The 24977-nt window shown below is 41.8% G+C and overlaps 1 protein-coding gene across 1 annotated transcript; it reads left to right on the top strand.

The window, feature by feature from the left end:
• Positions 1-1196: 1196 nt before the first annotated feature.
• hs3st1l2 (heparan sulfate (glucosamine) 3-O-sulfotransferase 1-like 2) lies at positions 1197-23462 on the top strand. Its single transcript, XM_032516340.1, has 3 exons — positions 1197-1563; positions 21341-21733; positions 22302-23462. Exons 2-3 carry the CDS (start codon positions 21476-21478, stop codon positions 22965-22967), a joined length of 924 nt encoding a protein of 307 aa, XP_032372231.1. The 5' UTR covers positions 1197-1563; positions 21341-21475; the 3' UTR covers positions 22968-23462.
• The last annotated feature ends 1515 nt before the right edge of the window (positions 23463-24977 follow it).

Here is a 24977-nt window from a genome sequence, read left to right as displayed (position 1 = left end):
TCTTGTTCTATAACCTGTTGGGATTTATTCAGTCAGTTTTTTTCTCTGCAAGACATTGCTTTTGATGCCAAATTTGGAAAACTGTAAATATCCCCTTCAAAAACTGAGTATTTTTTGTCTGTGATTGAGTTCTTAATCTTTTTTATCCTGTTTCCAAAACTCGGGTCTCACATCTATGAAATTGATGAGTTTATTTTTCTTGATTGTTTTGCAGCAAGCTAAATTGTCGTTTTAAGATGTGGATACTGGTTTTGACAGAAAAGACAAGAAATTTAAGACAAGACAAGAAATTCTAAAAAAAAAAGACTCAATAGGCCTACTAGACAGAAAAGACCTCATGAGATGGAGATTTCTTATTTGACTGAAGCGGTTGCAAAAGATTGGTTGATAGAAAGGAACTTGGCATGTCTGTGATCAGACATTTCCATCTAGAAAAGTTACTTGTTTAGTTTGTTTAAACTAATAATGCCATCTTTCTCAAACACTCAACATCACATCATTTAACAAAAACTTCATCCAAGTGCTGTTAAATCACACTCAACAATCTATTACAGTAATACGCAGTTTGTCCCTGAAAAGATTTGAAAAGTGAAAAGATTCCTTTCTCGCTCCATCTATCGCCTCACTATTCAATTAAATGTCTGTGTCGAGTAATAGGCATGAAAAACAAGGAAAGTGCAAACATATTACATATTATTCATTGATTTGGAGTCAAACAAAAAGCAACAGCTCAGAGAGAGAGAGAGAGATAGAGAGAGAGAGAGATAGAGAGAGAGAGAGAGAGAGAGACAGACAGACAGACAGACGAGCCCATCAGATATATTTGAGTTGTTCTGTTGCCTTTGTGGTGTTATGTGCCAGTTCTCTTTAACTTATTCATGATTCAGGGGACTCACAACAACAGCAAAACTGAAGGGAAGGTTTGAGCAAGAAAGACAACAAAAGAGAGGGTTAAAAAACTGAAAATCAAGCTGGAGTTGTTGGAGTGAAAATGGAGCAGAGAATGACGAGATAGAGTGAAAATGCGTTTGCTCCACGAGTTCTTCAAGGTGATTAGATGAAGGAAAAGACCTGATGTGAGATAAATAAAAAGACAAGAAGGGGGAAAAAGGAGGAGAGAGAGTTGGGTGTTTCCCTGAGGTGAAGATGTCTCTCTCTCTCTCTCTCTCTCTCTCTCTCTCTCTCTCTCTCTCTCTCTCTCTCTCTCTCTCTCTGTTGCAGCAGCACACTCACCGGGGTTGGCAGCACAAAGCAGAGTCGCTCTTTTACCACCTTACGCGCGCGCGTGCACACACACACACACACACACACACACACACACACACACACACACACACACACACACACACACACACACACACACTCCCGAGACACACACACGTTCAGAAACTCGGCACACACCTCCTAAGCGACACCCCGGGAGCTGAAGCAGAACTGACGAGAGGAAGGATGCAAGGAGGAAAAAGAGAGAGAGAGAGAGACCGGTAAAAAGAAGATAAGAGAAGACTAAGTAAAAGAATAAGAAGAGAAAGTAAAGATACATTTTGGAAAAACATCAATCAGGTAAGACCTCCGTTTTATTTCATTCAATCGCTGCTTGTACTTCCTTATGGCACACTATAAAAAACACTACACTACTTGACGTTTGCTTCAAACAAAAACAGTGTAAAGTCCTTCTTCATGCTGTGCAGAGTGACTGTACTTGTACACTATCAGTGGCCAAAGTTAACCTCATCTGCCCTCACTCTCTGGAGGTTTTTGATCTTTCTTTTCTGTGTAACTAGTTCATAAAATCACGTTTTTGGAGGCTTGTTAGTTTATGTTTTACCTTTGAGTGTACAGTATAGGCAGAGAAGCTTTTGAGTCACAAATGCTGACGTGGGATGATGTTGGGATGATAATGGGGTTCATTCATCAGTGCAGATGAAGTCAAGGAGTTGTTTTTGGTGTGTGCGCATCCAAGCATACACCCAAAATCACAGCCAGAGTAAGATGCGAGGGAAGGGAAAGCAATAGGAAAATGCTTTCGGAGGAAGAGTTTTTGGTAGAGTCACAGGGACTCATGGTCATCACATAAGAGCCCTTGTTGATGACTTCTGCTTGCTGAGGTTTAATTTAACATGTGCATTTGTTCCTTCTCTGTGGGAGACGCCAGAATTAATTACTTTTGCGCTCTAAAAGACTTTTGCACGCACTCAAGTTTCTGAGTGAAGATAATTTCCTTTTCTAAAGAGTCCGTCATGTTTCTTTAATCCTCCGTGTCCTCCTTGGCTACTAGCAGCTTTGTGGTTGAAGGGCGGGGGCGCCTGCATAATCCTGGAAGACTTGTGTCATGTGCATGCAACAACAAGGGTGTTGTCATTATCTTGAATTCCTCATGGGGGCGACGGAAACTACGCATAGTAGCTTTAACCGTGTTTGAATTCAAGTAACAAAGCCCTCTAGTGGCTGTAGTGATTGTGACTCTTGTCCGTTGGCAGTGGGAGGAAGTTGGATGACGTTATTGTAGAGCCACAAAGTTCACAGAGGGAGGTCAAGGTGGTGGGATGTGTCAACAATGCATCAGACTTTAACACGGGTGACCGCAGCTTGTTTCCTGTCACCAACCAACAGTTAACATTGGTTTCCGTTTAACCATGACATTGACTAACCAGGCGGTTATTGTAACCATGGTGTCACGCTGAAAGTCTCTCAACCTTAACAAAGAAAATTTTAACCCAAACCAGGATACCTTTTTAAATCTTAAACAAGTTGTGTTCATGCCCAAATCTAACCAGCCTTAAACGCAGCATTGTCACATCATAAAACTGATTTAACTGTGTAATTTGTGACAGTTTTGGAAGCAACAGATAAATTACATCGTCCCGCTGATAGTGGCGTCAGTTAAGAAAATGGGTCGCCCTAAAGGGCATGGAAAAACAATGCGTTTTGGCTTTTCATTTGGAGGATTTGGTATGAAAACTAACGTGTAAATAAGATTTAGATTTTTTTTTTTATCCTTGAACTTTTGTTGTGTTTCATTTAATGTCTCCCTTCTCATAATGCCATGCATGGCTAGAGCTCTGATTGATTTAGCCAAACCTTGTACACGTGAAAGCTAAAACAAGGCAGTAATTCACCACCAGCAACACTTATTATGACACTCCTACATGACTAATTGGTGAGTCTGTACCATTGAGAAGACAAAATTACTCAAGAGCGTCCAAAGATTCAAACAGACGAAACAACCGGAGCAGATCCAGGTCAGAGAGGCTGTGAAGGGACAAACATGGTGGGTTTTGTGTTTTTGACCCTCACTTTTTTTATAAAGAGCTGATGTGAGCAAAGGAGGAGGAGAGAACCAGAGACAGAGAGCAAAGGGATGAATGGAGTCATTGTCTGGTCGATGTGTGCTGAAAAAGGCCGGGGGGGGTGTTTTGTGTGTCTCAAAACAAACTGTGAGCAATCAGTGGCATGTGAGAGGTTAATGTTACACCAAGATGTGGCGCGTCTCACAAACAAAGAGATCACGTTAAATAACTCAGTACTCTCAGTAATCAACTGAATTAATGTTCTTTGTTAGGTATGGGAATCTTCAAGGTGGAAACTTTCCATATCTGGGAATTGAAGGGATATCCAAATGGAAATGGATATGCATACATGTGCAGATAGAAACAAACATTGTTCGCAAACAGTTGCACTTCCAGTAGTTATAAAGCAACTTTGGTATTCAATTGGAGTCGTGTTTCTGGCCACCTTAAGAAATCAAAGTCCAACATTTGCTCTTCTTCTTTTTGCTCTGGTTTTGGTCTTTACTAACTCCTGAAGGGAAAATCTGGATATTTAGCTGCTGAATGGTTCCTGATATTCCCTTCACTTGGAGTGTTAACCAAAACAGTGAACCTATAAAAAGGTGTGTAGAGCTAAGGGGAGCTGTAGAGTCAGGCAATCTTGGGTTTATCGATACTAGCAACTTTTACATACAAGCAGCTATTTAATTCATGTTCAATACAAAATACTGATTACAAAAGCTTTGACTTGCTTGTGGTAAGATAGAGGCATTAAAGTGCTCATATTATGCTTTTTGGCTTTTTTCCTTTCCTTTATTGTGTTCTATTTCCTTTCTGTGCATGTTATAGATTTACAAAGTGAAAAAGCCCAAAGTCCACCCCAAAGGGACTTAACATCTCCTAACTAACAGAAAGCACTGTTCACAAATTGCTCCAAACACCTCTATTGTAGTCCAGCCTTTAGTCTTTAGGGTGTAATTGTGTCAGTGTTAAGTTTGGCAAAAGAAATGTAATAAACTTCAAACTTGTATATGTATGTTCTGATCTGAATGTTGCCATTAAAATTCATAGAACAGCCAGTTAAGTGTCTCCTTAAGGAAATTCAAACAATGCCTCATACATGCATTATTTCTTTCAACAAATATATATGGTACACTTCAGCTATTTTACACTTTTAGAAGAGTTAAAGTGCTTCACAAAGAAAAAGAAAAAAAAAAGAGTATCAGAAACAGCCAAAGCAATTAAAACGGTAAACAAGCAAATCAATTAGAAAGTGATTATAGAGCATAAAAGACTGTCGATAAAATGCAGACAAGCAAAACAGCAGAGATAAACATTTTACCTTCAAGCGATTTTATGGGGTTTTATCTCTTTTTATGCTCCTGACTGTTTCCCTCCGAATTTAATCAGTTCAATTTCCCCCAAAAAACTGATTAAGATTACGCCTTTAGGAGCTTCGCTGCCAGAGCTTCACAGCTATAGCTTAGGACACAATCCTAATTCTGCAGAAAGCTGGAACCCCAGGGGCCATGCGGAAGGAAAGAACAATTGGTTTTGTAGAACGGCACTCAGATGTGTTTTGTGTTAAAAAATAAAAAAGAGATTGAGACAGTGAGGAAAAGTATGGGGGAGGAGTGGGAGATGGAGACAGTGACGATTGAGAATTAGAGACAAATCAAGCAAAGTTCGAGAGAAACATGGCGAGACAGCATGAGCAAGAGCAATTTGGATCAAAAGCTAAATGGATTTTTTGGAGAAAATTAGGAGCACGGGACAATTTTAGAGGTATATAAGAGCCTGAGAGCAACTCGATAAAGACGTGTCAAGTCTATGGGTCTGTCTGTGTGGTGTGTGTGTGTGTGTGTGTGTGTGTGGGTTGTGGGTGTGTGTGTGGTGTGTGTGTGTGGTGGTGGGTGTGTGTCTGGGGGGTCTCTGCACCTTGGTAGCAGAGTACATTATGGTTTGGGCCAATTAAGGGCATTAGCTAGAGGAGCAGCCCTGAATAATGCATGGCCTTTATTTATGAAGAGCAAAGGCATACGTCCTAAAGCTCACTGAACCGGGCCCCAGACACACACACACACACACACACACACACACACACACACACACAAATATACACACAGACACACACATACAGTACACACTTCTCTTTTTTTCAGTCACTGAAATTCAGCTGAGTGTGTGATTGAAATACATTTAAGACACCTTCAATTCCTGTATGCTGACAAAAAGGAGGCAACAGACGGTCAGTGTGCTCCACTGAACGATCCTCAGGTCTAACAAGGCATCCAATGAGCACATTAACGACACACACGCAATCACACACACACACACAGGAACACTCAATGCACTTACAAGAGAGTCATATTCAGATGACTTCCAACAGTTTACGATTGACTCTTCTCAAAGTTTTATCATGGCATGCTGAATTTTCAGCCTAATCCGTTACTTAACAGTTTTGTTCCAAAGTGAGATGTCATCCGACATCTACTCTCACTGAAATTACTGCAGGCAATGTAAAGGTGAAGGTGGATTGGATTGTTCTCTACTTTTATGATTGACAGATGAGTATAAGGCAACTTGAGATCTACTTTTAAAACTTACACTTCTGAAATTCTAGGTTCTTATTGCAGGGTTATACAGGGTTGTTTGTTTTTAAACTTAAAATTTGTGAATGGGACATTGTAACAATGTTGCTGAAAATAAATCTGTAATACAGATAAGAAAGCCAAATGATCTTTGTCAAAAGCACATAATGTCATAGTTTCTCACAAGAAATTAATGCAAAAAGGAGATTTCCATTTAATCTGCTATTTTATTCGTACAAATTAAAGTTGACTAAATGTTGAGCTTTACTTCCTTTAAGCCTAAAATTGATCACATCAGAGTGCAGCTTTAATGTGGCCTGAAAAAGACGGTTCCTAAGTAACCCGAATCCTTAGTGAATTTCAATCTTCTGCAAGTTGATATTTTATTGTGCACATCCATCTGACTGAAAAGAAAAGTCTACCTGAAAGGTTGGAAACAAGTTTTAGTTGTAGAACGAAACAAAAAAAATCCTGGTATGTTCCTTTATGACAGGATGCAGTGGTGCATAAAGAGCTGGAGCCGGAGGGAGGCCATGCACTCAGGAGGTCAGTGTTAACTGTGTTTGTAAAACCTTGGGGTAGAAGTTCATCAGTCTGGCAGCCAGGGTGAAGGTTCACTGGGACTCCAGCTTAGCAGACACACACACAGACACACACACACGCCTCACCAGCTCGGAGGTGACAAGAACTCCTGGTGGATGGCAGATGGAGGAAGCCAGCACGATCACGTAATTGTACTACGTGTTATTATTGTCCCACCCTGTTTTCTGGCCAAGACCTGCAGGCGTGGACAGCCCAACCAAACTGTGACATCATTACCTGTTTAACCCCAGAGAAACTGAGAGAATCTTAAAATGTTGTCTTAAACCTAATGCCAAAGCTTAGAGGAGTTAATCACCATTTCGCATCTTAAGCTGCTCATTTTCAGGCTGTAGATAGGTTACAACGTTATTTAGGCTGCCTCTAAAAACCTGTGGTCTTTCTGCAGTCAACACAACTCAAAAAGCTACAATTAATCTTTAAGTTTTTATTTTTAAATAATCCAATGGGAACATATCGAAGCATCCAGAGACACTTCTCAAACCCTTCCATATGCTCCAAGCGATCCTCACTGAACAATAAATTGCCATATGTTATGTCTGTCACAGTAAAAGCCAAAAAGAACTGATAGCACACCAAACACTATCATATGAAAGCAGTATGTTTTGAAGAAAACTAAGAATGACAGATCAAAGACAGATATGCATAAGACAAAATACTGTGGACGTTTTAGATGTTTTCATAATTTTTCACAGTAAAATCTGTCAGAATCCATGTGTTGTGAAACCAAGCTGACTACCGCTGCTGGAGATAAAGCATCTCTTTTACATTGAACTAGAACCTTGAGAAAGAGGTTACAAGCCCAAACAAACACTGTAAAGGCCGGAAAGGAACTACAATGACAACACATTGAGAAGTTTATTGCAGATTATAGAGTTGAATGGACTCATTTCAGCTCTATTAACTATGTGATACTGCACTGATCCCTGGAGGAAATTTTCCTTTTGTTTGCCCGCCTGCACACAGAGCTCAGAGGTCAGCCGCAGAGAAGCTGTCCTGTGGCTGGTTGGGGTTCAGTGTTGAGCTCAAGGGCACAACAGCAGGATTAGTTGTCTGTTGACACAGTGGGCTCGAGCCAAAGTTTTTAGGCCGAGGGATGATCTTCCTACTCACCATGAATGGGGAACATCACTCCATCTGAGTGGAATACTGATCCAATGAGAATGATGTACTAATTTCCTAATATTGGAAAATGTGTTATTTTTAATACAATAGTAGTTACAGGAGTAGAAAAGTTAATTATGTGATGCTTCAACATATATTTATGCTGCATTCAACTGTAAATAGGTTCCCTGAGGTTTTAAGTGGTTTTCATGGCGCATTTTAACATTTCAGTTGCTTTACAAAATTACCAAAAATTGGAAGTATGGCTGAAACATAACCTTTTTTTTTTAACAAAAGCGATAAGCAGCCTTCAACCTGTCACATCTGTCGAAGCCTTGTGTCATCCATACTGATAGTCTGCACCTCCCCCGCCCTGTCAATTAACATCAATACACCCAATCTCCCATATTGACCTCCGCTGTACAGCAACAAAGTCATTACACACAAATCCTGGCCCGCTCCCAATATTTCAGAACAAAAACAAAATACAAGCGAGGTCATGGAGAGCAAACAGAAAGACACCAGGGGGGGGAGCAGCGCTTTAGATTTGAGGGGTGACCTCAATGGATTCCAGACAGTAGGAGGGAGCTCCAATCGCAAGCTGGGTGGCAATATGTGGTTGTGTGTGGGGCTAGTGATGGCTCTCATTAATTCCCGGTCGTGGAAAACAGCCTGAGGACTGTTTTTGTGTGTGCTTGCGTGTGTGTGCATGGGTGTGTGTGTGTTGTGGTGTGACAGGCAGGAAGGAGGTGGTGTGTGGGGGTTAAGTATGAAGGCAATAAAGCCATTTAAGAGTCATAAAGTGCTTGATCAATCAAAACAGTCCCCTGCTAGGCACCTCATGTCCTCCGCTGTGTGCAAGTGTGCGTGGATGCAAGAAAAAGATGGACAGAGTGCATGGCACGTTTCTGTGTTACATGGGGGATTGAGTTTGTGCATCCATGTGTATGTCTTTGTGTCATTTGTGTCATTTGTGTGTGTGCTTCGGAGGGGGTGAGCGAGCCAGTCTGGAGAGTCAGTGGGATGCTGAGCTCAAAGAGAGAAAGAAAAAATGAAAGAATGCACCATCAGTAAAGCTCTGTGAAAAAAAAAGCCATGTAGCGGATGCAGTGATTAGACTGTAATTTGTCTATCTACACTACAATGGGTTTTAGCGTGTAATTACATGTGCATGCATTTACGCCTTCGTCTCCACCTGTGAGGCAGACTTTCTGTCTATTTTCAGCCACTGCAGGACTCTGTCCATAACGATCTTCCTGTTTGATTCATAGATACACTTTTGGCAACAGTTGGAACTGTCAAATGAAAGAAACTAAAGTGACCTGCGAGTTAAACTTGTGATTAAAGGCAAACAGCGTTTAATCAAACAGCATTTAATCACACAGATCCGAAAGCTCACCCTGTCCTAATGAGCCACAGACACAGAAGGGAACTTTCTTTCCTCATCTGTTGATTTTCTTGCTTCTAACACATTTAAAAAGAATCTAAAGAAACTGTGCAGGAATGAGTATGTGATCAAATGATTTTAAAAAACACATTGCATGACTTATTGACTGCACATTTCTTGTAATCATCCCAACAAAAATTTATATTTGTGCTCCAAATCAAAAGCAAAAGAAAAAATCTTAATTCCTGCCTTCTCTGATAATTCAGGACTCACCCATCTTAAAGCTTAAGATGGTAAATTGGACATGAATATACCAAAATGTAGCTGGGACTGCTAAGCAATGACACCAGCAGGACCCTGACATGTTGTTTACTAATTTCTATTTGTCTCACCGTTACTTCTGCTGAAGTTAAGCAAAATGTAATTTAAACCAACAAGACTGATGTGTTTTTCCTAAAAGATCTTGAATAGGGCATCTTTAAAAGCCCAAAGTGTGACAGACAGGGTATCTGTATCTTTGTGTTTCTGGGCTGACTTCAGAGATGAACAGTTGAGACACCAATCACACTGATCGGCCATTTTGGCCAACAAAGCCACCAGCAGCCGCTTTGGTTTATTACTGTCGCTGTAGGGCACCGTTTGGCCATTTCACTACACCCACTGTGGCATCATCTGTAAGCACCACCGCCCTCCCTCATCCCCTGATTCTCTCCCTCTCTTTTTCCACCCTTACTCTCAACCTCCTGGCTTTAATAATCCTCAGTCTCTGGGGTCTTCTGCCCAGGTGAGAGAGTCTAAACAAACGTTGCCATGGTAAGCTAGAAGCAGGAGACCAAACACACCTGATGATGCTAGTGCTCCATTTCTTCCTCTCTGTCTCTTTCTCTACATCCATAACTCACTTTCCACTCTGCTTTCTCCAACCTCCAAATCCTCCTTTTTTTTTTACATAAACACCATCTGCTTTTTCTCTCTCTCTGCTTTGTTTTCCTCTTGCATGTACAGCATTTAACCCAGAAATCCACAGTTCAGGACGCAGATAATTTTAGGGCTCGGTGGCCCGTGATAATGATATTGACCAGACAACTTGTCCGCCCCCATCTGTCAGCTCGCCCTCATTCCAGACGGCCATATGTACACTAGTACTACTCACAAAACGTACTGCAAACGGCACTGAATTCAGCCGAAAAAAATAAATTGATGTCTGCAGCCCTGGAGCTGCTGACCTCGCCAATGTGCCAAGAGGGACACACCCAAATCCTCCCATCCCTCTTCCCCCCAAATACCACACACACAAACACACACACAAAACAGACACTCAGTGACAGTAGGGTTAAATCCACTCTGACGGGTCAGTCTCCTCTCACTGTCAGGCCAAGCTGTCGAGGCCACTGTCACTGAGAGAGACCACATATGTTATGTCTGTTAGAGTGGGTGTGTGTGTAAACAAATATGTCGGCTGTGGGGTGACGATAGGGAAGTGAATTAAGTTAATAAAGAGTGCCTATGAAGCTCCTTATATACAACATATATATATATACATATACTGTATATATATATCAAAAACATAGCATACATTTTTATTTTACTATAAGTTGACCAAGTTATCTCGTGGAAATATTGTGCAAATGCTAAAACATTTGGAACACAGGTGCACAATCCAACTCTGGGTGATCCTGCATAATATGATTCAAAAAGCTGAGCTGGATTTTGAACTACTCTATGTTACAGTAAATGACCAAGAGAATGTGGAGAAATTACACCCTAATGCCCTTAAATGCATTCCAAGATTTTGGGACCTTGGTGAAGTAGGAAAAGATAGACTTGGTCATCATGTACCTGATGACCAAGCATCACCAGGCAGGCTGCCTCTCTCTCGCTCACCTCTCCAAAACCAAATGGTACCTGCTGGGCCCTGTGTCAGGGGGGCCATGTAAACACACACCCAGAGACACACGGCCCAGACATTCAGAAAAATGAGTAGATTGTATGCCCAGACACTCAGGCCAAACCCCCTTTTAATTAGTACAACATTTACACACACACACACACCACACCACACACCCACACCACCACAACACACCACCTTTGATAAACTGTATTTCCTCAGACGTCCTTTGAGCACCTTCAGATGAAATAACTGTAGAACCCCCACTTTTTCCTCCTAACACACACACACACACACACACACACACCAACACAGCCACACACACACACACACACACACACACACACATGCGATCAGTATTCGCGCTCCACAAAAACACACACCAGAGAGGAGAAGGAGCAGGCGCATTTTGTTGTTTGATACGGTTGACCCAGATCTTGGAGCATGAACGGCTGAAGATGCGAAGAGAAGGAGGGGGTATCTGGATGTTATGCATGTGTGAGAGGATAAGATGATAAGTGGGTGAGGACCACTGGGCTCAGAGAGTATTTTTTCCCAAAGAGTCTAATTCAAAAACCAGCAGGGGGCTGATGGGTAAAAGACGGACAGACCTCAGCAAAGGTCAGAGCGAGCAAGATAAAAAACAGAGAGAGAAGCAAACATAAAGAAATGATAAGATTACTGAGTGAGGCTGTCAGCAGTCTGCCAGCCATGTTGGAGGTCTTTGATGGGAAGCTACTGTTTTTGTCAAGGACGTACACTTTAACAAACTCCTCCTAGAGATTTCATCCGATGGACTTCAAATTTGGTCTGTACAATCTCAACATCTTAAAGATAAAAAGTTATTAAAAGAAAAACTTATCGTCAAACAGTGTGGGCGTGGTGGCCATTTTTTTTGTTTACCAATGAACAAGAAAGTGGCTATAACTACAGTGTACATTGTCATATCTGCTTGAAATTTCCCACAATCAACAAGAGTCCAGGCCTGAGAACATATCCAGGCCAAGGTTAACTATTGGTCACAGCGCTGGCAACAGGAAATCAGCCTTGTATGACAAACAACATCCAATTTACATTTAACTTAGAATGTGTGGCCTACTTGTGATACTTAGCCGGCCCCTATACTTTAACCATAGTCATGTACTCAGGCCATGCCCCTTTGTATGGCTTTTGAACCGCTTAATGCAGAGTCTTGTGTAAGATATCATTGAACACTGCAGAGAATTTCTTTTTGATTAGTTGGTTTGACCCCACCTTCCTATCCATTAGCCTTGCCTCTTTTCATAACTAATGACCCGTTTGATGTAGATTCTTGTGTGAAGTATCATTAAACTCAGCAGAGAGTTTGTTTGTCATTGGTCATGGTTTGGCCCACCCCGTAGGAGCGAGGGCCCCTGCTTGCAGCTTTAATTCTGTTTGAAGCAGTTACACACTGCTGTTGCTACCCTAAAACACTTTTAGCAATTCTACTTTTAAGTGATTAGAGGACTGGAAATGTAAAGTACACAGAGAAAGTGCAAATATACAATAAGTTCACCAAACACTACACAAGACCAATGCTGCAGACTGAGGGAAATATGATGTTTTCCTCCCCATATACCCAAATCAGTCAATATGTAGACAGGGAGAAACACAACAAAACATGTCCCAGTTTTCATGCTACTACAGTAGTGTGCATAACACTGTTAGCTCGGCAAATAACAAACAAACAATATCCTGTATATCCAGTACAGGTTACAATTACAGTAAAAAAAACAACATCCATCCATCCATCCATCTTTGTCCGCTTATCTGGTGTCGGGTCGTGGCGGGAGCAGCTCCAGCAGGGGACCCCAGACTTCATTTACCAGCTCTGACTGGGTGATCCTGAGGCATTCCCAGGCCAGGTTGGAGATATAATCCCTCCACCTAGTCCTGGGTGTTCCCCGAGGCCTCCTCCAAGCTGGATGGGCCTAGAACACCCCCCTAGGGAAGCGCCCAGGGGGCATCCTTACCAGATGCCCGAACAACCTCAACTAGCTCCTTTCGATGCAAAGGAGCAGCAACTTTACTCCGAGCTCCTTACAGATTGCTTTGGGCCCTTAGATACCGTGCAACTGCCTCCGGTGTCTTCTGGGATAACATATCCCGGAAAGACTCAGTTGGACGGCTTTCCTGACCACCGGTGTCCACCATGGTGTTTGTGGGTTACCGACCCTTGAGGCACTGAGTGTATTGTTTTTCAGAAAATGTGTGAAGCTAGCATTGTGCGTATAGTGGTGCACATCTGCACAATGGTTTGCTCTTTGAGTGTAGGTTTTGATAATTGTGTAATACTTTTGATTTCAGTGTGTAAGCAATCGGGAAAAACTGTAAATGTCAAAGCCCTCTAGTGGTCATAGTAGTTCTAACGTTGGGTGCTGGTATTCTGAATGACAAAGTACACGTAGGGAGAAGATTGCAGTGGATGGTAGGGAAAACAGAATGTTGGTTTTCATTCAGATAGCCAAAGTTGGTTTCTTTTGATGATGACCATGGGTGTCACATTAGAAAAAGCATGTATTGTTCTAGAAGGCATGGACAAATAACACATTGCACACATACAGTACCAATAATGCATATTTGGAACAAGAATATCTCTGTATGCATGTATACTGGTATTACATATTTTGCTTGTGCACATGATATCTTTATGGATGCCAATGCATGCTTCCGCATGAGAGAGAGATAAAGAGAAAGTAAGAGGCTCTTGTCAGGACCTACTTCGGTTTTTCGCCTTTTTTAAGTATTCTTCTTTACTCTGAATCCCTCTCAGTAGAAAAGATCAAATCTTCCACTCATGCGGATCACTAAGCATGTCTCTTCAGGCACCATACCTGGTGCAGGGTGCTTCTAACTCCTCACACGACAGACAGAGTGCCTGGAAGAGGCTTCTACGGGGACAGGAAAGTGTCTTCACTCTCTTTCATCTTGTCTATGAACTTTAAAAGACCTGGCAGCAGATAGGAAGCTTTGTTGGGATTCAAAGGACTTTGTAACATAATGTGATGGGAAAAAGAGAAACTTGTAGATTTGTAGATAGTGGTGACAAACTGACCAAAGAGTTGTATTACTGAACCTGTAGAATCTAGTGCCGTACATCAATGAATCAACTCACTCCTGTTTTGTTTTTTTTACCTCATTAGTGCCTCCACTGGAGTGATGGTAGATCAGCAAATGGGCTACCTTGAGCAGCACAATTGGACCAATAGAGTAGTTGTAGACGCGCACCAGGCTACTTATTGAGACCGAATGTAACCGTGCAACCATTCAAGTGCATCTTAGATGATTGTGTTCATGGCCATTCACCCATTATTGATGGGGAAGTACATCACATACAAATACACGTCATGTTATCATGGTTTTTATGTGAAATGTTAGAGAAGTGAATGTTGCAGGCTGCACGGTAGGTAGGCTGCCATGAGGAGACCGCGCACCAAGCTACTAAACGAGACTGAATGTAACCATGCAACCGCTCCAGTCTAATGTAATCAAACTGGTGTCTAGGTTCTCAGCAAGTTTGAGTTATTGCCCCATGGGCACACAAAACAGTGACCGAATCTATTAACTCGGTAGGCCAACCAACAACCATCCGGTTGAACCGCCTTGCGGTTAGTCGCGGTTGGCCTGATCTGGAAGCACAACTGATTCCTTTCTTTCTTAGATAACATCTATTTTGATTACAGATTACAGAAAGATTACATTTAGGTTTTCATTCTGAAAGGCAATCAAGCCTGTGGATGTTTGCCATAATCAGCAAGCGCGATTGGTCGAGGGGGTAACACAAGAAGGTATATGGAGAGACAAAAAGAACACAGAGAAAGTGCGAGGTGAAGGTGAGACCCAACAAATAAAAAAGGAATAGGAGGGAGTCCAGAGTGTGAAAGAGATGGATGAGGGAGAAATGAATGAAAGAAGAAAGAAAAAAGATGGTGGACGAAGAGAGTGTTATCTGACTCTCACAGCCTTGGTGATATGACAGGCTTGGCAATCCAAGGCATTTCACCATACCACCCCCTACCAGGGACAAACTCTGTTGACACACACCACCCACACACACACACACACACACACACACACACACAAACCACACACACACACACACACACACACACACACCACACCACCCACACACAAACACACAACACACACACACACACACACACACAACACACACACACCCACACACACAAACACACCCCCATCCTGCCCTACCGCCTGTCTCCTCCTTTCTTGCCACCCTCCGTCTCTCTGTACAGGATAATCCCCCCCCGCTCCCCTCCCAAATACCGTCGCTCAATAAAAAGATATTTCCACGGGCCAGGATCGGAGGCAGTTGCATGCTGCTTGCTCGCACAAAAGGCAAAGGCACATACAGTATGCAGATGAGACAATACACACACACACACATACACATGTACACGTACACACACACCAAAACTTAAAAGATACAACACTCCCAGTATATCCAGATGACAGCATCTGCCTTTCACAGATAATTACACTCCACCCTCCCCTCTTCTATTTTTTTTTTCTCTCTATCCCAGTCTTTTCCAACCTGGATAGATATTTGTGTTTGTCAATATGGAGAATTCACGCATCGTTAAAAATCCTGGCATTATTGTTGTGGTTTGTTCTCCCTATCCATGCAGGGATAGATACTTGCAATAACTCATGTGAGCCTCATTGAGCAGGACTGAGAGGTTAACTCAGAGATCACATGGTGATGATAAAACGAGCCGTCCAGCTGTTAAGTGGGGCTAATAAAGTCGGCTATTTTTCTTTGTGCCATTTACACAAAAAAGCCACACATGAAGTATCCTAAAATCCTTTACAATCAAGTATTGCTAATTTTAACATGTGTGCAGACAATTCAATTATTTGTAGAACACCACCTTATACAAAATCAATTAAAAGTGCTGTACATAGCGATAAAACAGTAAAAAAAAAGAAATATTCACACACACATACCAGCAATGAGTAACAAAGCAGTTAAACTAGACAGAAATGCCTCAAATGTTAAGTGGATAGTTTTGTTTTGAGTCATGTGTCAAACAAAAATAGTAACTGCAAAAATTAACTAAATTAAATACAAAATAGTTTGAAAAACAGTGAAGAAAGTCATACAAAAATGTATATTCATCCTCCCCCAGGAAAAGTTTCAATTGCGGAAGAACTGTTAAAAGTGAATGTTTCTCATTTTTAAATCCAATCCTGTCTCATTTCTTCATCAAGATTAAAAGTTAATTCACACAAAATATATTTCAGGGCAGAAATGTGCACTTGTGTTTTATTTATGAGCACAGCTGAGAGTCTGCTGCAGGGCATCCCCCCATTAGCATGGTGCCAGGGTTTGTCAGCGGATCCATAAACAGGGACACATTAAAACGACTCACAAAGAGAGTCAGGAACAGGCTGAAGAAAACAGAGAACAAAAAGGTGAGGGTTGAAGAGGACAAGGAAAGGTGAGAGGGAGGGTGGGAGGAGGTGGCGGAGAGAGAGGAAAGCCGTGAGGTGGAAGCGAAGCAACTTGACAGCAGGGGAATATTCCATCTTACCGAGGAGTCACAAGGGACTCACGCAACCACTTAATACAAGGCATGTGTCTCGCTGTGCAACACACAAACCTCCCAAAAGATATCTCTTTGTTTCAGTTGCTCTCTCATAGACACACATAAACTGTACACACTCTACACTGTGATTGGCATCAGCCCACAGTTTGCCACTTCACATCAAAATGATGACTGTAGATGCTCTGAATCTGGCAGTCTTTTTGCTCACTGCCAGCAGCCAAAGAGGCAGAGTTCATTTATAGAACATTTGATGCTGGTCAAATTCTCAGATATCAGATATAACAGTACCGGTGTATGCTGTATGTCGGACAATGCGTACAAATTGCAGTACATTCACTAGAGAGCACTGCCATCTGCAAAATGTCCCTCTCAATACGTATCTATGCAAACAATACAAAATATAAGACATCAGTGTCAAGATTGTTAGAAATGATTGAATATATTCTCCCAGGAATATGTCTGTATCAATATAAAGGGGAAACACTATTGACACATTGTCGCAAAATGTTAATTCCATTGCGTACAGTGCATAATGTAGCACGTCCCACACTAGGAAAAGAAATTTGCCTGGGGACATAATCCCTTCATAGTGCAATTGCAAAACACATATGTATAATAATAAATGTAATTTCTATAAGACAGGATGGCTCTGTGGTAAAATAAAAAATGGCTGGTGTGACATTTGAACACACAGCCTGGTTGGTTATGATGCTGTAGTTTGGTGCATTGCACAAAACAGTGATTGGACATTGCAAGAAACAAAACATTATCGTTTTTAATGGCAACTGTGCAAACTCCCAAATCCTGCTAATCTATTGGAGCTTGCAAAGAAAGAAACACATTCTTCACTTTGGCTGGAACTGGTCAGAGCTTGAACCAAAACACGACATGCATTCTTAGATCCATTGGTCGTACAGTCTTCAGTTGAAGTGAATGAGACACGGAGCACTATCAGTCTGAAGAAAACAGCCACTGAGAATCGGTTAAGTTCTGCAGCAGCAAGCCAAACCAAATCAGGGAACTCAGTAGAGCAGTTCAGATGATAACAACGAGCCACCCAGCTGCACATGGAATTTTAATTGGGCACTGTTTTTGGTTTTGCCGCACTGATTGATTAAAGGGTATTCCAGTAATTTTTGTCTTCACTTGGAGCCTTACCAGACCACAGTGAGTGCTGACTTGTCTTGAAATATTTTAGAAGAAAAATTCAATGGCTTAAAAGTCTGTTGGATGTTGTTTGTCTGATTTGGTTTCAGCTTCTTTTTACAAACTGGGTGACGATTTTCATGCATTTTTTGAGGGATAGCAATGGATTCTGTTTAGTTTTCACATCTTATCTGCATGTGGGACAAAAAACTTGAATCTACTACAACTCGGGTCATCAAGCGCAGTCTCTAAATTCTCTACTATGACTTTGCAGAAAAAAAGGTTTCAAGGATACAACAACATTCTAGCTATTTTCATAATAAAATACAGAAAACTGGCCTTGATTTTTTTTTAAATATTTAATCAAAAGTATTGGAATTGCCGAAGAAGGCAGACATTTTTTTTTAACGTCTTAGAATCAATGTGTGGAAGCCTATCCTCGCTGATAACTGCAACACTGTAGATTATTCACCACACCTAACACCTACATCAACAAACCACAAACTGCTTCACATGGAAACTCCCATTCACAATCAACGAGGGATGACAAAGGTTGCAACATCGATGACGACAATGTCACCAAGCCAGGGGATAGCACAGAAGGTTGGGGGTGCAGCGACGCTCCCTGAAGGTGCAATTAGCGCTCCACTACAGGAACGACGCTAGACAGGGATCGTCCTCTGAACCAGAACATTGATACACTAATTAATAACTCAGTCGCTTCAACACAATAACAACAGAAACAACAGGAAAAGCGGAAGAACAGAAGTTGAAGGGGTTAGTGTTTCGCTAACAACTGTGTTTGAAAGAAATCCTCTCTAAAAGTTTTTAACAATTAAAAAGTTGCTGCAAAAAAATTAAAATCAACCACCTGCCCCAACACTGACAATATACAATATTCCCAGGGGTGCTACAATGCAGTTTTATAACCCAATCACAGAAAAAGTTAAATTTTTCTTCTAGTCCTTAAAAGCCAAAGTGCAAAATCAGGGAGAGTTAATCACATAAGATTCCAACGTACCAATATCTTCCTCCAAAGCTTTAATGGACCAGAAGGCAATGCCAGCCATTCCCATAATGTTGGCAAAATGGACAAAAAACAAGAAGAGGAACATGTTCTTTTACTTTATCTTGACTGAAAATGACTCACTCTCCAGCTCTCACTATATGTTCACTGCCTAGAGACCTTTCTGACAGTGGACACAGGTGCAAGTAATGACATAAACAAGGGCTCTGCACCATACTGATACTGATAGTCTGATTAGTTACACCTGTAATATTAGTTAGAACTTGTTTAATGAGTAAAAATGTATATATGTAAAAATAAAAAAGGTCTAGACCTTCACCTGACTGCTCATGCAGTAACTCATCCACTTTTCACCGCCAAAGGCAGAATTTCAGATCTTTAAAAAATTGTTTGACATTTTGGGAAATACACATAAACCCTCCCTTGAAAACTTGTCGTTTTTACACGTCGTAAACATACAAGAAATAACATGTTAACTGGTGAGATTTAGAGGTGTTGGTAGGCAGATTCCTTTTTTACTACAGGACAGAGTGAGGTTTCCCCGTTTAAAAAATTAACTACGTCACTTTCTGCGTCACATGCATGACCAGAAGTAAAGTAACGTAAAAGATGTACCTATTTTAGTCCATATCCACGACTTTCCGCTTCCGGGATTGCTCTGGCGTTGCAGGAAATTCTGCCGGATGCATGTCTTTTGCCAATAAAAACTAAAGCTTCTCAATTTGCTATTCAGCTGTTGTTGCAGGCAAAGAGTGCAACCCTCCACCTCCCCTACCACCTCCAGCCATCTACTCCAGCTGACCAGTTCAGAGCCTCCTTCGGTCGGGTCTTCGGGCTCCTTTCCACCACCACTGGTGTCTAGATTCCATCTGGGGGTCTGATGGTTCTCTACCCCAAACATATATTAAAAATATTCGTATAACGATGGAGTCCGATTGTCAAAGACTTTGAACATTTTATTGAGCTTTACAATAAATCTTATTTTCATATCTGCAAACATCTCTCTCCTGATTGAAATAGCTTACTAGGAAACTTGATGGAATTGAGCCATCGTTAAGGTTATCAATTTCAGCTGTGCTTTTCCTACAATGACAAGTCAAAATGTCTGCCATGAAAAAGGTCTATTACAACTGTGATTGATTTACAGAAATGCCAATAAACCAGAGCACGTTTTTCCCATCCCGGAATGCTGTGTGGACTACCAAGACCTTCCTCCGTGGGGCTATGGAGGATGGTCTGGCAAAGCGAGACTATACTGATTTTGACCCAACCACATTCCTTTTCTAAAATTAATAGGTTTTGTGCTAAACCTAACCAAACAAGCAAATGTTAAGTTCTCTGGTTTACACATACAGGTAAGGATGGAAAACACTCCTGTAGGTCGTATTTCCTGCCACCACTAAAGGCACTAATTAATGAAGCGCTCCCATGGGTCGTGTTAGAGGACAGGCATACAGAATACACAACCTATATTGTTGCATGGTTTAGGGAAGTTGTTGGTCTCCTGGCCCGAGATTCATATTATCTGCACAAACATGAGAGTGGTATTGATCTTCTCATCTAAATCTCTGTGTGAAAGCAAATAAGTGTCTTGAGTCGGTTTTCATTGCTTGTAGATCATTTTTGGTCAGGCACATTGACAGCAATAATAAGCCCATGCAAAATTAAATCCTGTCATCACATCAGAAACAACAGCCTTTGTTTTGTCAGACCTCTGTGTCACACTAATGCTCTTTACTACACTTTCACCCCAAGGTGCTGTGAAGAACAACTTCAGCCTCTGCTCTGTAGTTAAGCAGCTGATCAGTTCGGTTCGAACACATGGGGATCTATGTAGGCCTACCTAGCTCAAGGGCAAGGCGTTGTTATAAGAAGTCTCTAAGTAAACATATTTGCACATTTTGTGGTCTAAAAAAATGGTTGATGAAGGATTGGATGAAGGATTGGTTGATTCTTTTGATTAAAAAATAAGTGTTTTCTTACTTTCTAACATTTGAAAACATCACCAAACACACAATTAAACTCAACCCCATCACACAGCATTCTGACATTCAGGATTTACTGTGACTTGTCTTCTATACTGTAAAATGGTTCAGCTGAACTCAGAGGGGTGCAACAGCATTCATTTTAAATGTATCTCCTCTCCATGTGCTTTAGATGTAGATTAATATTTCACTATCTTCTGTCCATAATCACATCACAGCCCTATATTCTGAGCTGAAACCACCACTGCTTAGGCTGGGACTTTGTAAAATGGCACATTAATGTGCATAGTCGTTTCAGTCAGACATATGGGATCATGAAACAGTCGAGCAAGCATGCGTGCATGGAGCGACTGCTGGAGCTGTGGGAGAAAGTGATGCAGACTCTACATCCTCCCCTGGCTTGAAGGAAACATTTTTACATTTCTATATTTCTGTGCAGAAGGTTTGGTGACTTTATTCAGTCCTGTGCATCAGAACACATGCATGTTGGGCTGTATTGTGTTTAAAACCATTTTTTACTTGATCACTTAAATTTGACGTTTATACATTTTAAATTCTAATATAGAAGTCATTAAGATTATGATCTGCCTGTTTTGACATTCATCAAAGAACACCTCATATTGCTTGTTTATCAGCAGCATTTATCACTTTTCCACCTTGTTTTTCTACCATATGGCCAGTATTACAAAGAAAAGTGGTATAGTGAGAGACCAAAAGTGGACAATAACCTTTTTTTTTTTCTTGGCTCATAGGTTGTCCAATTGAAGAGCTTCCTCCTGAGGCCTCCTGCTGACTGATAACAAGCACAACTCTGTATAAGTGTGGGGGCTTAATGAGTTTGTGCACATAACCTCTTACGCCACCTCTGTGTGTGTTTGTGTGGCACCATGCTGTGGACAGTGATACTAGCGCTACTGCTGCTTCTGCTGCTGCAGACTCAGCTGTCTGTGTGCTTAAGGGAATTACGCAGCGGGGGCTCCAACTCCCCTGCCTACTCATCTTCATCACCATCTTCCTCCTCCTCTTACAATGCTACCCAGCAGCGGCTGCCCGGAGCGATTATTATTGGCGTGCGAAAAAGCGGCACAAGAGCCCTGCTGGAGATGCTCAACCTGCACCCAAATGTGGAAGTGGCAAAGGCCGAGGTAAAAGACCATCACTGTCGCTTTATGATTGGATTCTCACCAGTGGTGGAAAGTAACTGGGTAGATTTTTTTTGTATCATTTCAATCTTCTGTTACTTGGATCATAATAATATAAGTGTGGACAATGTTTGTGTTGCCTAATCTGTTTTCAATTACTACATCAAAATCAACTTGGAAAAATGTTTAGGTGAATTTGTGTCCCACTTTCTGTGAACTTTTCCCCTAAAATCCTTATAAATGTAGTGAGGCATACATAAATTGAGAACAAAGTCAGCTTAGCCTATATACAGTTTGCAGTGAACTTGGATGATTATAAATGATGACGGGCCCGTCCCAAAGGATATGCACAGAGAGAAATCCTAGGTGAGGACTGCAAAGTTGGAAAGCTGGCACGAAGGAATACATTGGTTTGGACAAGATGGGGACAAAATGAATAGAAATCAGTGTCTCATAGAATAATTCCCCATTCCTACACGGTTTTTAACACCACTGCATCAAGAAGAGACATTTTATGGACACGTGCTGCTTTCCTTGTCTTCATTAACGCCTCCTTCTGTCCCTCTGTCAGGTGCACTACTTCAACGTGGAGGAGCACTACCGCCGAGGCCTGGCCTGGTACCGAGCCCAGATGCCCTTTACCGTCCCAGGTCAGCTGACAGTGGAGAAGACCCCTGGCTACTTTGCAGCCCCTCAGGTTCCTCTACGTGTCTGGAACATGAACCCCGCCGTCCGCTTGTTGCTCATTGTCCGGAACCCGGCCGAAAGGCTGGTCTCTGACTACACCCAAGTCCTCCACAACCGCCTGACCCGCCACAAGTCCTACCAGCCACTAGATGAGCTCCTGATTCACAAGGGCCACATTGACCCTGGGTACAAGGCGCTGCAGAGGAGCCTGTACCACCAGCATCTGGCCCGCTGGCTGGAGGTCTTCCCCAGGGAGCAGATCCACGTGGTGGACGGTGACGCGCTCATTCGGGATCCCTTCCCTGAGCTGAGGAAGGCTGAGAGGTTTCTGTACCTGCCGCCCAGGATAAGTCCCAGCAACTTCTACTACAACACCACCAAGGGCTTCTACTGCCTCCTGTCTGCCGGTCACGACAAGTGCCTGGACGAGTCTAAAGGCAGGCCACATGCGCCACTGAGCACCCAGGCTTTTAACAAGCTTTGTCGCTACTTAAGGAAGCCTAACAACTTGTTCTTTGAAATGGTGGGGAGGTCGTTTTCCTGGTGCTGATCTAGTGGTGAAAAGCATTCGTGAAGAAGAACACCTCCTGCACAATTCCAACACATTCAGGGACACAGAAGGAGCAAGAAACTGTGATTTCTGTGTTTTTGTATGTGGATGAGTGGCAAGATTTTTAGTTCAATTAAAGTCATAAACATCTCTTGTTGTTGATACCTTCTCAGGTATAAATGTGGCCAACAAAAGCAGCCCATCTGTGTGTGAAAATGTGTGGGGAATTCAAACTGCTCGTGTTGAAAATGTGGCCAACACAACCTTTACCATGACCATACTGGTGCCTCCTTGGATGGATAGACTCACTTGACAAAGCTACGACAACCGTGCCATACGCAGGTTTGAAAGTGAAAACGTGAGAAAGTGCTCGTTTGTGCACATTTGTAGGGTGTTAAAAGAAAATGTGTAGACTTTGAAGTGATGTAGAAATAGACAAGTGGTGAAAAGATGGTTGAATGACTGAACTGTTGCACTATGAACTCTGATTGCATTTTTTTTTTAAAGTCACCTGAGGTTCAACCTTCAATGTGGACAATTTTTAAACGGTAACAGTAGTAACATGTTTGCAAAAATGTTTTAGTTGAGTCATCTTGATTACTCCATTATTTTATTTTATGGCTGACTTTTAGATTATATCTTTTTTAAACTCTTTTAAAAGTAGCCACCTTGAAAACTTGTTTTTGGTTTCTCTTTACTTTCAAGGCCAATGTATTGCTAGTTTGTGTTTTTTTAAGACACCCTTCCAATAAATGTGTTCTACAGTCTTTTGCCTTTTAGCATACTGCATTGAACCCAGTCATAAGATTTACAGGTATAAAACATCAAACACAAAGACACACTGACAGGTCTCTCTGAAAGCTCCTCTATCTCAAAGTGTGTGAAGATGTTCTGTCAGTATCAATCTAACAAGTTCTTTACATCGAGGATCAAAGGACGCCTAGGATTCTTTTCATTGTGAAGTAAGTCCTGCTAAGGAATCAACTCCAGTTTCACCACCAAACTAATAAATCCCACCTGTAGGTGACCTGAAGGGCTTTTTGAATCCTGTCTTTTTATTTAAAGCCAGGATGGACTTAAGTTAACTTAGTTCACCTGGAAGGACTACATCAGAGAAGGAAGTTTAAAGTATAGGATTAAAGGATATGGGCTGTCCCATGATCCACTAGACAAGGTGTAAGGTTAAACCCAGTTGAATGGGGTATCTGTTTAGGCCTTCAAAAAAAGGTATAAATCTAATTAGGGGCCCTATCTTGCACTTGGCACAGGGCAGTGCAAAGCACAACGCAAGTGTCTTTGATAGTTTAAGACTGACGTGGTTGTCAATTTCCCATCCAGCGCCCACGTTGTTTAAATAGAAAATGCACCTGCACCCATCTTTGCGCCCATGGGCGTGCTGGTCTTACAGGAAGGTGTGTTCAGGTGAATTCTTGTGGTATAGCTATCTTAAGGCAGCGGGAAGTGATTGTGCCGTTGACCAACAAAAACCTGGTCTAAAGTCAACAGTCTAGTATTTCATTGTTATTTTAACAGCAAATTAGTAAAATGCGCCAAGGCTTATGTACAGCGTGCACATTATGCTTGTGACATACACACTGTGCTTGTTACACACACAGGGAAGTTCAGCAGCACACACACATGCAAAATATTCCAAATAAAAATATGACGATTCAAATCCACTGTCATAATAGCAATGCGCCACGGTACAAATGCGCCTGGCTTTTAAAGGGAATGGGAGATGACGCTCTGGTTTATTGCATTATACGCCCAAAACACACCTATGAATTAATGAAGACACTAAGTACAACGCTTTGAGCCATGGGACAGTGCATGGACCCTTTCTTCTGCCGTCAAACTATCCAAAATGGATTTGGACACCCTCTTAACACACCTGTGCCATAAGCTTCACGCCATTCGCTTAGATTTTTAATATAAGGCCTTTGGACTGCAACTAATGATGATTTTCATTACTGATTAAGCAGCCAATTCTTTTCTCATTTAATCAGCTGT

Source organism: Etheostoma spectabile, chromosome 5 (genome assembly GCF_008692095.1).
Source record: "Etheostoma spectabile isolate EspeVRDwgs_2016 chromosome 5, UIUC_Espe_1.0, whole genome shotgun sequence".
Lineage (NCBI taxonomy): Eukaryota > Metazoa > Chordata > Actinopteri > Perciformes > Percidae > Etheostoma > Etheostoma spectabile.
The sequence above is the reverse complement of the archived record's forward strand: the minus strand, read 5'-3'. Positions and strand labels throughout refer to the sequence as shown.

Coding starts and splice junctions, on each gene's coding strand:
- hs3st1l2 (XM_032516340.1), top strand. CDS start 21,476: ATGCTGTGGACAGTGATACTAGCGCTACTGCTGCTTCTGCTGCTGCAG. Junction 21,734..22,301: donor TGGAAGTGGCAAAGGCCGAG/GTAAAAGACCAT, acceptor TCCCTCTGTCAG/GTGCACTACTTCAACGTGGA.